We start from the raw sequence: 13,763 nt of genomic DNA, 5'->3' as shown, positions 1-13,763 counted from the left end.
GCGATTCTTTATTTTTTGCTCATCTGTGCACAATTTATTTTGTTTGCATAAGTATATTCTTGCTGTGCTGTATCTGCGTGTCCCTGCCACTTGTGCTGAGTCGTGCTCCTAGACAAGCCCGTGTAAAGGCTTTTTGACCATGGCTCTCGACAACTTGAATAACAGAAGAAAGTTTCATTCGACCAGTATTTTTGCCATTGGCTGTAACGCTACATATTCTGGTGACGACTACCCTCGTAAATGGTAGAGAAAACACCCTCATGCAGCTCAATTACACAAATACCTTAATGCGCACCAATTAAGATGCAGCCATGACAAGCGGGAACCAACATGTGATGCAGTGCTTGACAGCACAGCTCCACTGGCAACTGTGCCACCATGCTGGTTAAATTACCAATATGAAGAAACAAAACATTCACTCTTGCAAGAGGTTACTCACTGTGCATAAGAGCCTTGAACGATCACGGTGGCATTCCAATTCCTGCAGGCTGGCCCTTTGTCTCTAATGCCATTGCCTCTGTCATCTGCGATATGTCACGGTACGGAAGAGCTCACTGAATAGGCTGCCGTACCAGGTTAAACTTGCAAAAATTGTAACTTCATCAGACATGCTCCTTATCCCTGCCATTGTTTATGGTCCCAAATTTATCAAAAAAGAAAATAAGCAACAGTCAAGATTAAAATTTCCTACCATTCAGGCAATATCCTTCTTGCCATCAAGGGAAGAATTAACAGCTTTTTCTTTCCTTTCACCCAACAGATATCCAGTGTGCGCCTCATATATGCAAATGGAAAGGTCCACTTTGGGGGAACTTTGGGAAGTGGCCAAGATAACATCTTGTAGGACATATGACAGACCAATGCTCTTAGCGACTACCTTTCCTTTTCGAGCCTGGTAAAGTGATAGCACCAGCATGTAGCTTTTTTTCAGAAGATCAAAACGAAACTGTCCTTGACACTTTACTAGTAATGACAGGAGACAGTGGGTTTTTATAATTTGGGCTCATTAATGGTTATTTGTGGCTCGAGTCCAAATCCAATAGCTCTGTCCGATGAGTTCTTGAGCTACGTAGTCCCGGCCTCTCTGTAGGCTCCCAGGGTTACCCACCAGGATTACTTTGGTCCCTTAAACATTCTGGAGGTTCTCTGGAAGCTAGCAGAGGACACAAGCTGAAACAGCAATACTAAAAAAGACAGAAGCAGACAAATGGCGACTGCCAACTCTATTTTACTGAAAGAACTCCATGGAGATCAACCAACCAGACCTCGCAAGAATGATGTACCAAATGATAAAATATGTGCAACAGAGAATGCACAGGTAACAATTCATGACATACAATCCACAATTTCATTCATTCTTTCTCAATTTTATTTGCTTTCGCTTTTACATCCCACAAGAGATTCAGACAGTCAATTATAGCAAAAAATTGCTTGCCCTTCTGATTGCCCTGAAGTCAAGAGTGATGTATCATTTGGCTCCTTTTTTTTTTTCTTGTTGCTGTTATCTCATGTGGCTAACACTTTCGGTCTGAAAGGGATGCCAAAGGCAAATGCTAAGTCTGTATGGACTGTTAAAACACCATTCCGGAAACCTCGCAGCACTTGTTTCGTGGTAAGGAAGACTTATGTTTAGGAGAAAATCGCATCTGAAGGGTCTGCATACCTTTAGTGAAATTCAAATTGCGAGTGGTGACATTGCATGCGCCATCACCTCCCTTTACTGCCATCTCTGACTAAAACGTGGACCTCTGGTAAAACGTGGGCGGGGAACCGGCGACATGGCATCAGAGCTTATTTATTGTTTACTGCTTTTGAAGATTGGCCTTATGAACGTTTTTGTGTCACACTGCACTTCAGCATCAGTGTACGTAGGCGGCGAAGCCCGACTGGAAGTGAACTGCGATGGATTGCCTTTTACGTGGCTCTGGGACCAACAGACATGCCCGGCGCTCGCTGAATCTGACTTCTTCCCACTTCACGAATGGCAACCGTGTGCCCTGGGAAACGCTGGCAGTATCCTTCAGCTACAAAAGCCTCAAAGTGGCACTACGACGACGGGGCGTGGAACCGGCGACATAGCATCAACCCTTATATATTGTTTACTGCTTTCGCAGGTTAGTCACAAGCACTATTCTTCTATTAATGTTTGCATTACTTTGCCGGTTCCACCCCAAACTCTGTTTTTCTTGCGTTCAAAGCAGTGTGTTTCTTTGAAGTCATGCAGGGTGCTCGTACGACATCAGTTTGTTGTTTGGAGGCGTTCCGCTTTCTATTTACTGATTTTGCTGCTGTGCGGAGGCGATATAGAGCTGAACCCAGGGCCCGATACTGCACAGTTTGAACGAATACTTGAAGGCCAAAACACAGTATTGAAAAAGCTGTCAGCAATGGAGAACAAGTTCTCTGCTGAAATAGAAGAACTGAAGGCACGTATTGTGTCATTAGAAGACACAATCACAGGAGTGGATGATATTTGTTCTTCACTGGCTAACATTGAGACACAGCAGCGTCAGAATCAGGCAAAATTGTCGGCTTTTGGTTCAAGAATTGACGATATTGAGAATCGTCAAAGGCGGGATAATCTACTTTTTTATGGTTTTCAAGATAGTGATACTGGCGAAAACGCAACTAAATTAAGTGAACTTGTCTCAAACCTGTGCCGCACTAAACTGGAACTTAATGCTGTTGGAATTGAGTGCGCTCACAGGATAGGAACCTATCGAGCAGATAAAGCACACCCAATTATAGTGAAGTTTTTCTCTTTCAAAGAACGCCAACAAGTGTTAAATAAGGCACGCAAGTTCGGAAATGCACTATAGCATTTCCGAAGATTTTTCACGCGTGGTGAGGGATAACAGAAGACGTTTATGGAATTTCGCAAAACAGAATTGGCAAGAAGGTATAAAAGCAGTACTAAAGTTTGATACCTTGTACATCGACAACAAACGCTATCAGATTGATAGCATGACCAACAAAGTGAAGCAGATGTGACCATCACCAGTGACTAACATAAAGGAAATGCTCAGCGTTTTGGTGATAAACTGCAGGAGCATAAGAAATCAAGTCGATTCTTTCCATATCCTTCTTAGATCAGTTGAGCCGTCAATAGTTATTGGCACCGAGTCATGGTTGGACTCGAGCGTCCTAAATTCTGAAGTTTTTCCAGATGGCTATCATTGTTTCAGAGGCGACCAAGGAGCAAGAGGGGGAGGGGTATTTATTCTTGTTAGCTCAAGCTTATCGCGTGTGCCACTGGAAGGTTCTACAGCCGATCTTGAATCTGTTTTTTGCAAAGTGAGGCTATCTAATGGGAAAAGTCTAGTTACTAGATCATATTACCGTCCTCCCGGATCATCATACGACCAGTTTCTTCAGCTGTCTGCTTTCCTTGATATGCTTGAAAAAGATATCATAATACTAGGGGGAGATTTTATTCTTCTGGGTATAGACTGGTCGTGCGATGACCCTGTAGCGTTGGTCACTGGCCATGCGTATTCTGCATTTTTGGATCTCGTCTGTGATTTTACATTTCAACAGTACATTCGTGATGCATCACGAAGTGACGGCACAGGTCACGTACTTGATTTGCGTTTATGTAATGTCCCGAACATTCCAACAAATGTGAATGTACTTCCCGGCTTAAGTGACCATTGTGTTTTTATTGCTGATATAAACATTCAATATGTGTCCGTGCCGAAGGAGGAAACAAGGAAGATTTACGTGTATAAGAGGGCTGATTTCGGGGCTATAATTTCGGCATTTGAGTCATATTTTCCTATCTTTGATGCATTAGTTGATGAATTGAGCTGTGAAGAGTTATGGAAGCTGTTTAAAGAAAAGCTGTTTGAATTGCGCAATACAGTAAAACCTCGTTAAACCGTACCCGCTTAAACAGTAGTTTCGGTTTAAAAGTAGTAAAGTCAATTCCCCGACTCAGCGGCCATTGAACATAATGTATTTTGTATCCGCATTAACCGTACCAGCTTATTGCGTACGCATCGGTTAAAACGTAGCGTTTCCACTTTTCGTCGCGCAAACATGGCGGTGCGTCGTCTCCATCGGGCGGCCCGGCAGAACAACAAGCCTCAGAGATCGGTACAACGGCCTCCAAGCGCCCTGTGCGTTTGCATGTGAAGCCGCATCAACATCAACATCATTTCGACGCCGCATGGACGCCATGCCAGAGAGCGTTGTGGCGTCGTGCAAGCGAGGACTCGCGTCATGTCAAAGCTAGGATAAAAAAGACGCCGGGTGCTCAGCATAGAAGAAAAATTAGACATCGTCCGTGCTACCGAACGTGACACGAAGAAGTCGGCGCTGGCCTGCGACATGGATCTGCTGTTGACTACAGTGTGTGGCATTTGGAATGCGAAGTTGCTCGGCAGCGCTGCTGCGACCGCGAAGAGATGTTGGCTACGAGGTTCGACTATTCACCATCGTTGCCGCTGTTGTTGCCGAAGTGTCAACTAGCGACAGTGATGAGGACGACACGGAAATCGACAGCACGGGCTATTCAGGCCCGACAGTGGCAGAAGCTGCGCGTTACGTCAGCCTCGTGAATGCGATCGTCGCAAGAACAGGGGCGCGATAACGTAACTATTCCAAACGAAAAGTTTTCCGAACTCCGGCACCCGGCAATGAAAAAGGCGCCACGGGACTTATGCAGCACTACTGCGCGCGTGCACGGAGAATACGTAACGCCAACGAGGAATCTGTCGTGCCGTGCGAATGTTTGCCGAGAAGAGGGGCGCTGGCTGAGAAGCTGGCACGCAGCTTCAGTAAGTTTGAGGCCGCTGTCGTCGTGCTAGGCCGCCGCGACATCAAACGAAAATAACACTTACGTCCCGCGAAGTGAATAAATACTGCATGTTTTTTCCCCTTTCATCGCACTCTCTCTGAGTTCCGTTATCGACAGGTAAGTGGGCGATCTCATGCTATTTCACTTAAACAGTACTACCGTTTAGTACGTACTTTTTCCGAGCTCCGGCCGACTACGGTTTAACGAGGTTTCACTGTACATTTGTTCCTACTCATGTTATCTCATCTAAATGGTCAAAAGATAAGCCTTGGTTTAATCATCAGCTGCGCACAGTATTACAAAAAATTAGGAGAGCTCATCTCAAGTTTCGGAAAACGTCCCAGAATACTTGGTTAGAACTTAAATGTTTGAAAAAAAGCTTTCACAATCTTGCGGAGCAGGCCAAGCATACTTATTTCGAAAACCTTGGTGTGAAGTTGCTCAATGATTCCAGAGAGTTCTGGAGATTTGTTAGGTGTAACGGTAAAGAAAACAATTCTATCCCCCCTTAAAGAGCTCTGAAACCATAATTGCTGCTGATGAAGACAAAGTGAAACTTTTTAGTAATTTTTTCTTGTCAGTGTTTAGACCAAAGCGTTCTCGCACTCTTAATGTGATCTGCCAAATGGACATTAAACAACTGCCTGAGGTTATATTTGGTGTAGAAGGTTTGCGTAAATTACTGCAAGAGATGAAGCCGGCGATCGCTTGTGGCCCTGAAGATATTCCGGCAGCGATTCTTAAAAACTGTTCTGGAATATTGTGTTTATACTTTCCTCGGTTATTTACAAAGTGTTTATCTGAGTTTGTTTAACGCGTGATTGGAAGCTGGCACGGGTTGTACCCATTCACAAAGGCGGATCGAGAAGTCTGAAGTTCTCAACAGTCTGTAGTTCTCAACTTCCGTTGAGAACTACAGACCGGTATCTTTACCATGCAAGCTAATGGAACATGTAATTTATACTTCAATCATGTCGCATTTAGTTAAGCACAATATTCTAAGCTCTAGTCAACATGGTTTTCGACAAGGTTTTTCATGCTCTACACAGTTAGAAGAATTCTTTCATGATCTGGCCTCGGCAATAGACAAAACCAAAATAATTTACTGCATATTTCTAGATTTCAAAAACGCCTTTGATGTCGTTGCACATGATCTTCTCATCTCAAAACTTAGGGCCTACAAAGTGGACAACAGTGTCGTAGCTTAGATTGCCGAATATCTTCGTGCAAGAGAGCAGTCTGTGGTGCTCAACGGTTTTTCTTCTGTATATGTTCCAGTTACCTCAGGTGTTCCTCAGGGATCAGTTTTAGGTCCCCTTTTATTTCTACTCTTTATTATTGATATTGAAAGTGATCTTATGTCTTCATTAAAAATGTTTGCGGATGACTGTGTCATTTATAGTCAGAGATAATGCAAATGACATTTCATTATTACAGACTGATTTAGACCTTATAGGAACATAGTGCAATACGTGGGAAATGTCACTAAATGTTGAAAAATGTGTTCACGTCACCTTTTCAAGGAAGCGCGCATTTCAGTCATGCACTTATACCTTGAGTAATATGGCATTAAAGAAGCTTGACGAATACAAATATTTAGGAATTTTAATGACGTCTGACTTAACCCTTTACTGCACAATTTTTTGTTTCCTCAAAATATTATTCATGGAGTTGTAGGGAAGCATAATAGTACCTGTACTCCTATGGAAACTTACTTCAGCGAATGTCTGTGGTTTCAATTTGCAGAATAAGGGTATGTTGCATATCTGCAACAATGTGCAAATAAAGAAGTTGAAAGTAAGTAATAGATTTAGTGCAATTCATACTCAGATGCTTATTTGCACGAGACAATCATTGGTGTACCTATGATTTAGTGTGGAACAAAAAGAAGCACTTGTACATGCTTGTGCAGCACAGGTGGTTCCCACACTTCGTGCAGTACGTCATGCAGATTCCCGTCCAGCCAGGAAACAATGCAGTGTTTTCGGGTTATTATCAAAATGTTCAACATCGAAGCGCAGACGTAAAGCTGTGCCCGAGATGACGTGACACGGCAACGTGCGGAGGCACAGCGTACTTTTGAAAAGAAAAAAGGAAATTTGACCAGAGAACATCTTGTCCACATATTGAATCGAAACACACTTACACTCGTGGCTGTCGTGACTAATTGAATAGTCACTGCCTTCACTATAAGGAGGAATTGCTGGGCCATACCAGCGTTTCGGAGCCATTTCCCTATTCCGAAGAAAATAAACCATGTACACGTTGTTGCATTTGTGCAACATAGCAACGCTCTGTCGCCAGGAACAAACTATTCCGAAATTACAATGTCTTCTTGAACCTACAGAGTTAGAAGGATGTGGAGCATAGCGTAACAATATTTTTTTGCGCTTTGTCTTATGGAGAAATACATTTACAATTTGTAAAACTTACCTATATCACTGCTCGTGGGCGCGCGCAGCCTCCACCACGTTTGTTTTGGTAGAAGATGCAAAAAATTAGCACAGATTGCAGCACAAGGTGCTGCGTTTTACAGACCAATGTCGCGGATATGCAACAACGTGTACAGGAAGCTCTAAACTGACTTTGCTTCGGTTTTTATCGCCGTTCATCAGAATGTTGCGTAAATGCAACAAGGTGCAGTAAAGGGTTAAGATGGGACAGGTAAATTACGCATATTAAGAATGAGGCAATACGTTCAATGGGATTCCTCCACCATAACTTCAGTCAGATACCGAATAAATTACAAGAGCAATTGTATTTCACTTATGTTCGTAGTTTACTTGATTACGGTTGTATTTGTTTGGATCCGTACACGGCTGATCTCACGGAACAGCTTGAAAGAGTGCAGAATAGAGCAGCTAGGTTTCTTCTTAACAAATATAGTAGAAAAATAGGTATGACGGAAAGTAAAATTTAATTATCGTGGCAATCATTAAAAGACTGGCGAAAAAATCTGAGGTTGAAATATTTTCACGCTGTTTATTATTCAAAAACAGGGATTGAGAGAGAAAGATATATTAAGTCGCCTACTTATACATCGGTGAGACGTGACTATGCGCTGAAAGTCCACGAGTTTCCTTTCAGGGGTGACGTCTTTAGGTATTTTTTTGTTCGGTCTATAAGAGAATGGAATGCTCTTTCGCCTGACATTGTTAGTATTGAAAAAAATGAGGCGTTTTATCATGCTTTATGTATGTGATTACTTGTTCCTTCCTTTGAAATGTAATCCCCCCTGCTGTAATGCCCGCATGGGCGATGCAGGTACCTAATAAATGAATAAAATAAATAAACGGCACCCAACAGATGGCGCTAGTTTCTTGCACGAAATGGAACCGCGCCGCCGTGGTGAAACCAAACCAAGACAGAGTGGTGAATTCACCGTGGCAGCTGCTCTTGGCCAAGTGGCGTGGACCGTTCGGGCATCCCCCCAAATTACATGGATATGGCATTCTCTGCTATCTGCAGTTTGTGTGATTTTAGCAAGCCAGCAAAAACCAGTGCAGCGCTACATGATAGTGAGACTACTGAAACGTGAAAGTGCAGGCAGTGCTTGTGTCGAGCGAAAAGGAAACCTTTTGAATGCCCGTGTTGTTGTCAAGGGCAAGATCAATGAGTTCTTTCTACTGAAAATCATATAGAACTAAGCAGGTAACATTTTTTTCTGTCTTATATAATGCAATTATCTTATTACAAATGGTTAAGTGTTCGTGACAGAATTATAATAACGAGTGCCTTTGCGCTAGTAGCTGAATGCTGCGGGGGAGTCGCAAATCGTGTCCTGAATTTACCTGAATTTCTCGATTATTAAATCTCTGTTCACAGTAATACTGATGCCTTAAACGTTCTTGAGCATTATTCGATCACTTAAGCATGACTTAATATTTGCCTTTAGTCTCTCTTTAAGATCACTTCAATGTGCCACAATTGAAGGCACTGCTCACAATCGTAGTAAGCACATGATGTATTGAAACACAAGCCGCATCCGTACAGGTGTGGTGAGCAAGCTGCTGGCTGGTTTCTCCTTCATTTGCGGCCTCATCTCATGCTGCAGGCTTGCTTTTACAGGGACAGTAAAGGCTAATACTTAGTCAAGCTAAACTGATGAAACAATGCTTCAGAACGTCTAAGGCATCAGTATTATCCAGAACAGAGCTTTAGTAATAGAGAAACCAAGCTAGATGTAGGACACAATTTGAGATTCTACCGGAACATCCTAGTACTAGCTCAATGACATAGCTACTCATTATAATTCTGTCACTTGTAGTCAACCACTGATGATAAAAAGGTAATTGTTTTGGAGCATTATAACAAGAAATAAAATATAACTTGTCTACCTCTATTAGATTCTTAGAAAAAAAAAACTTATCCACGTTAGTCTTGTCAATCACTTAGCAGGTGATCAAAAGATTGTTTTCGCTAGACTCCACGCCACCTGCACTCTCATCTTTGGGTAGTTTCTGTATTGCATAGTGCTGAGCTTCTTTCCCTGGCTTGCAAAGCTCATAATAAAGAGGCAACCACATGCATCCCTCATCAAGCGACGCAATAGACAGACCCTGTCATACTATTGTGTCTCGCTGTGGGACAACTACAGTAAAAGCTTGTTAATTCGAATTTCCCGGGGATCCTCACTGAATTTGAACTAAATTGAATTCAAACAAACGAGAGTGATACACAGAAGGCTCCATCTGAACGGGAAAAGATGTGGGAGCACCTCTGGAACCATAACCTTTTACATAAGAAAAAATTCCCTGAATATTTTATGCTTTTTTCTCCGAAAGTGATTGCTGTAAGCTTATATTTAAAAGCTCAAATGTGTCGGAAAGCATCTTCCTCTCATCCTCTTCAAAACTTAGCAGCCGTGCGCGATTCAGTCCTTCCATCACTTGCGATAACAAAGGTTGCATCGGTGCTCCCTCTTCCTCACAATAATCATCTTCCACTGCGTGGTCATCACCAACTACTTGGGCAGTGATGTCACCGTCTGCGACAGCACCGCAATTCATGGTGCAGTTGTCAGTACTATGTAGTCTGCGAAGTCCACATTGCCAAACACTTCATTGACAGACCTCATGTGTTAACAACGCTCGAGCCGATGGCCGGAGATACCATTCACGCCTTCCACTGGCACACCGGCAGTATCAGCGAGATTAAGTGCCTCTCACGCCGCTGCTCCGTTCAAGCACACAGCATGTAATCTCCCCGACAAAATGAGTGTGCCCGTGGAAGTATCTCTGGGCACACACTCGCGCACTGTTAGCAGATTGGAGGTAGGTACAGTCCCCGTGGAAAAAGATTACGACTGGTGACCAGAGCAGCAAAATCACAACACACGGCACTGCTGTACCTGAGTGTGCCATTAGCGAGAGCCCCAGGCCCATTCAATTTTCCAAAGCAGGGGTGGCACTCCAAAAGCGACCCATCTTAAGAGGAAGCTTTAGCTCGGGCCGAACTCCGACACGGCCTATTCAAAGACATGTAAAACGCAAAACCGTTTCTCTGAGATAACCCCGTAACTGGTTTTAATAAAATTTGTTGCATTTGAGAGAGAACTTAAATTCTAGTGACTGTTGGAAGCAAACTTTCAATTTAGGGTGCGCTGAGGCAAATTCCGTGCTGGATGGAAAACGACAACTTCGAAAAGCCTCCCGCATGTGAACGCGCGGTGCAAGAAAAGAAACTAGAACGAAAAAGGCCAATCCAATCGTAAGAAACCATGGAGGTTCAAGCAGCCAATGAGCAAACGACGAATCGGCCAGAGCGGCAGAAAAGCAAGGCTTGCTGGCAGAAGGGGGGCGGGGGGAGTTCCAGGAAGCGACGCCAGGAGAAGGTCGGCCACCGAACCAGAAGTTGAAAACAGGCCATCAGGTTCCAGGCCCGAGCCACCAGGACTTCACCCGACCGGGGACTCCTGCTAACCACTTCCTGTGCGTCGCCACTCTACCCGATCCTGAACTGCTACCCGAGGCTGGCAAGCTTCTGCACCCGTGGGCAGAACGAGAGCAGTCGGGCTACGGGCCCGAGTTCTACGCCCAGTGGCCTGGCCAGAACGCCATCGCCATCTGCTCGTGCCGCCAAGCCGCCTGCCTTCCCTCTCCAAGCCAGAGCTGCCGCACTCTGGTCGCCTGGTCAATGGTCCAACGCCCCGACCGACACCACTTCTCTCGTCATCTTGTCTCCACTTCTCCACATCAAGACTACTGTGCGCCCTCACAGTCGTGGTCAGCCCGGACTCATGAACTGTTAATACCACCCTAGCCCTAAGTGCATTTCTTGCTGCGATGTCTCTTTGAGTGTTTATATTACGGTTTTTTATCCTCGTTCTAGTATTATTAAAAGTTTGTGTGTGTTTTTTGAAACAAACGGCTTTGTCCTCAATCGGGTTCTCGAAGGGTCCGCCTCAGAGAACCGGCTGAACCTTTAAACAAAAGAACCTGCTTCACCAATTGGCCAATTTGTCCACCAGACCCGGGCAGCCTGTCCTCAGTACATCACTTCACCGGGCTTTCGCTAGCGTTAGCATGGGCCGGGCCACCACACATGCATTAGAATACATGGGCAGTGTGCCGATTGACATGCAGGGCTTCTTATCGCACATCATGCAAGGACGTGCTCATTACTCGTGTCACTTACTGTTGAATGCGCCTAGTTTCTGCGTGCACGTTTGTTGCATTTGGCTGGCACGACTGACTGCGTTTCCAGCATATTTGGTTTTCTTTTAACTGCGGGGAACAAGCATGCAAATATTTCACACTAATCAATAAGTTCAAAGCAACGGCTCGATCACTGCTATGTGCCCAGCTGCAACACAGGATATGTGCAAAGTGAAACTACAAAGAAGTTTTCTTTATTCAAGGTGCCCACTTTATTCAAGGTGCCCATGAAAAAGACAATGGGAGACAAATCTTCACAGGGCCAACAAGCCGCTCACCACTGACTATGTCATACCTGCCAACCTGGCGATATAAAAAATCGGGAGACTTTTTATTCGCGCCAACAGAGGGGGGGGGGGGGGGGGAGGCGTTTAACCTTCAGGCACTGTTCAATGAGTTCTTTTGCAGGCCCTTGCAGCAGCAGACTTTGCTCACCTCAAAACTTTGTCTGGGTAGCTTTGCTCAAAACGTGGTCAAGACTAGCATGTGGTCCCTTCACTAGCAGCAGGTGTTGGAGGGTTGTGTTGCACGTTGATGAGCGGAACTCAGTCCTAGTTTTTCGCGCCGTGCTAAATATCCTCACACTCTGCGTTGCTAAGCGGTATCACGAGTAAATCCAACATCACCTTAGCAACACGGTGAAACACGTTTTCCATCAGTGTTTTTCATTTTTCCAACCACAGACCACTGCACGTCCCACCTTTCTTCATTCAGAATGTCTTCTGGAAGACTGTGCGCCTGTACTGTGGCAAACTCAGCTTCGAGAGTATCTAAAGCGTCTTCAGCAGATTCAGTGCAATCTTGGGGCAGCAGCTGAGGAAAACTCTGAATAAAGAAACGAAGACTCGAGAGCGATGCGTGCGAAATGAGTTTCAGGTTGGCCAGCTCCGCATTCTTCAGAGTTGCGTTTCAGAATTGCGTCCACATCTATAGCACTTCGTTTCATCGCATTTCGGAAATATTTTCCGTAGAAGAGGCCCAACGTAGTCGCTGACACTAGGCGTAGGTTGTGTTCCGACGAGGAATCCTGTAAACAGGCACTCTACACGTATAACAATGTCGTCGCACTTATTCCAGAGAAAGTTCACTATGTTTCCTTGCTGCTAAGCAGTTTGAACATAGCTTTGATGCTTCGCCGTGCAAACACGCAGTTTCAAGTCGCCTTTGACACCGCAAGACACGCTGATGCCGCATCCACACGTTGTACAATATGCAAAATGTTTTCCTTTTCTTGATGTCAAAAATAACGGAAATTCAGAAGTATAAGATAGCAAGAACTTCTGCAACTACCTTTTCTTGGCCTTTGATAGCGCCATGGCATCAAGCAAACGAGGATTCTAACTTTACACAGTGCACCGCACATAGATAGTCTAGCCAACACTAATCATACACACAAGCAGCAGCAACAAGATGCACCATGGAGGAAGGCATGCATGAAATGCAAGAGCTACATTGGCTCTGGCTTTGGTCGGCTTACTAGGCTCCATAGTCGGCTGCTTAGTCGATGATACCGATGGTGCTAGTGCAGCCGTTGGTGATGCTGACGATTACAATGTGGCTGTATATTCCGCGGTGCCGGTTTCGCAAATACCATTATTGCACGAACGGAGACCACTTTTCGGGAGATATAAGACAGTGATCGTACAATAGGAAAGTTCAGTCAAAAATTGGGAGTCTCCCAGGAGAATCGGGAGAGTTGGCAGGTATGCTATGTGGTTGGCGAACTCCATTTTGAATCATGCTATGTGATTAGAGAGTTTGTGCACATTGTGCAATGCATAGCTGCTTTTTTGGTACAATTATTTCAGATAGAAGGGATCCTTTCACTCTAGGGTCCGTTTCAATAAACTTCGAACACGCCTAATATTTTTCTCTACACTCAGTAACCTACAATGTAGCCTACAATCTACTCAAACTTTGAGCAAATTACCTTTCCAATTTTTTTTAACACCATTCAAACTATTTTTCACACTTTTGAAATTGACGGTTCATTCATCATGAGTGACCAAGAAATTTACATAAAATAAACGTTAGGCACACGCAGAGAAAACATGACCGCTTTGGCAATCCAGCAACCGCCCGTGAGCCAGTGCATGACGCCCCTTCACCACGATACACTTCACAATACACTTTCAATAGTTAGCGCCTACAGCGCTGCCACTACTGGCGACGCAAAACACATCAGGTGGAACGGCCCGGTCACGCAACTCAGCGAAGATTCTAGAGTAAAGCCTCACTACTACAAACATCACATTAACCAAGTCTATAAATCCCCTCCCGACTTCTTATATTCTTCATTTTAAAGAATT

The 13,763-nt window shown here is 44.3% G+C and overlaps 1 protein-coding gene across 3 annotated transcripts in view; it reads right to left on the bottom strand.

Annotated features, from left to right (window-relative positions):
- The window catches only part of LOC139061368 (uncharacterized), a 193,600-nt gene that overhangs the window by 80,898 nt on the left and 98,939 nt on the right, over positions 1-13,763 (bottom strand). For all 3 annotated transcript variants that reach the window (XM_070541336.1, XM_070541334.1, XM_070541333.1), the window contains exon 7: positions 440-524. In XM_070541336.1, the coding sequence (XP_070397437.1) occupies positions 440-524 (85 nt within the window). The remainder of the gene's footprint in view (positions 1-439; positions 525-13,763) is intronic.

This window comes from Dermacentor albipictus, chromosome 6 (genome assembly GCF_038994185.2).
Source record: "Dermacentor albipictus isolate Rhodes 1998 colony chromosome 6, USDA_Dalb.pri_finalv2, whole genome shotgun sequence".
NCBI classification, from domain to species: Eukaryota; Metazoa; Arthropoda; class Arachnida; order Ixodida; family Ixodidae; genus Dermacentor; species Dermacentor albipictus.
The sequence above is the reverse complement of the archived record's forward strand: the minus strand, read 5'-3'. Positions and strand labels throughout refer to the sequence as shown.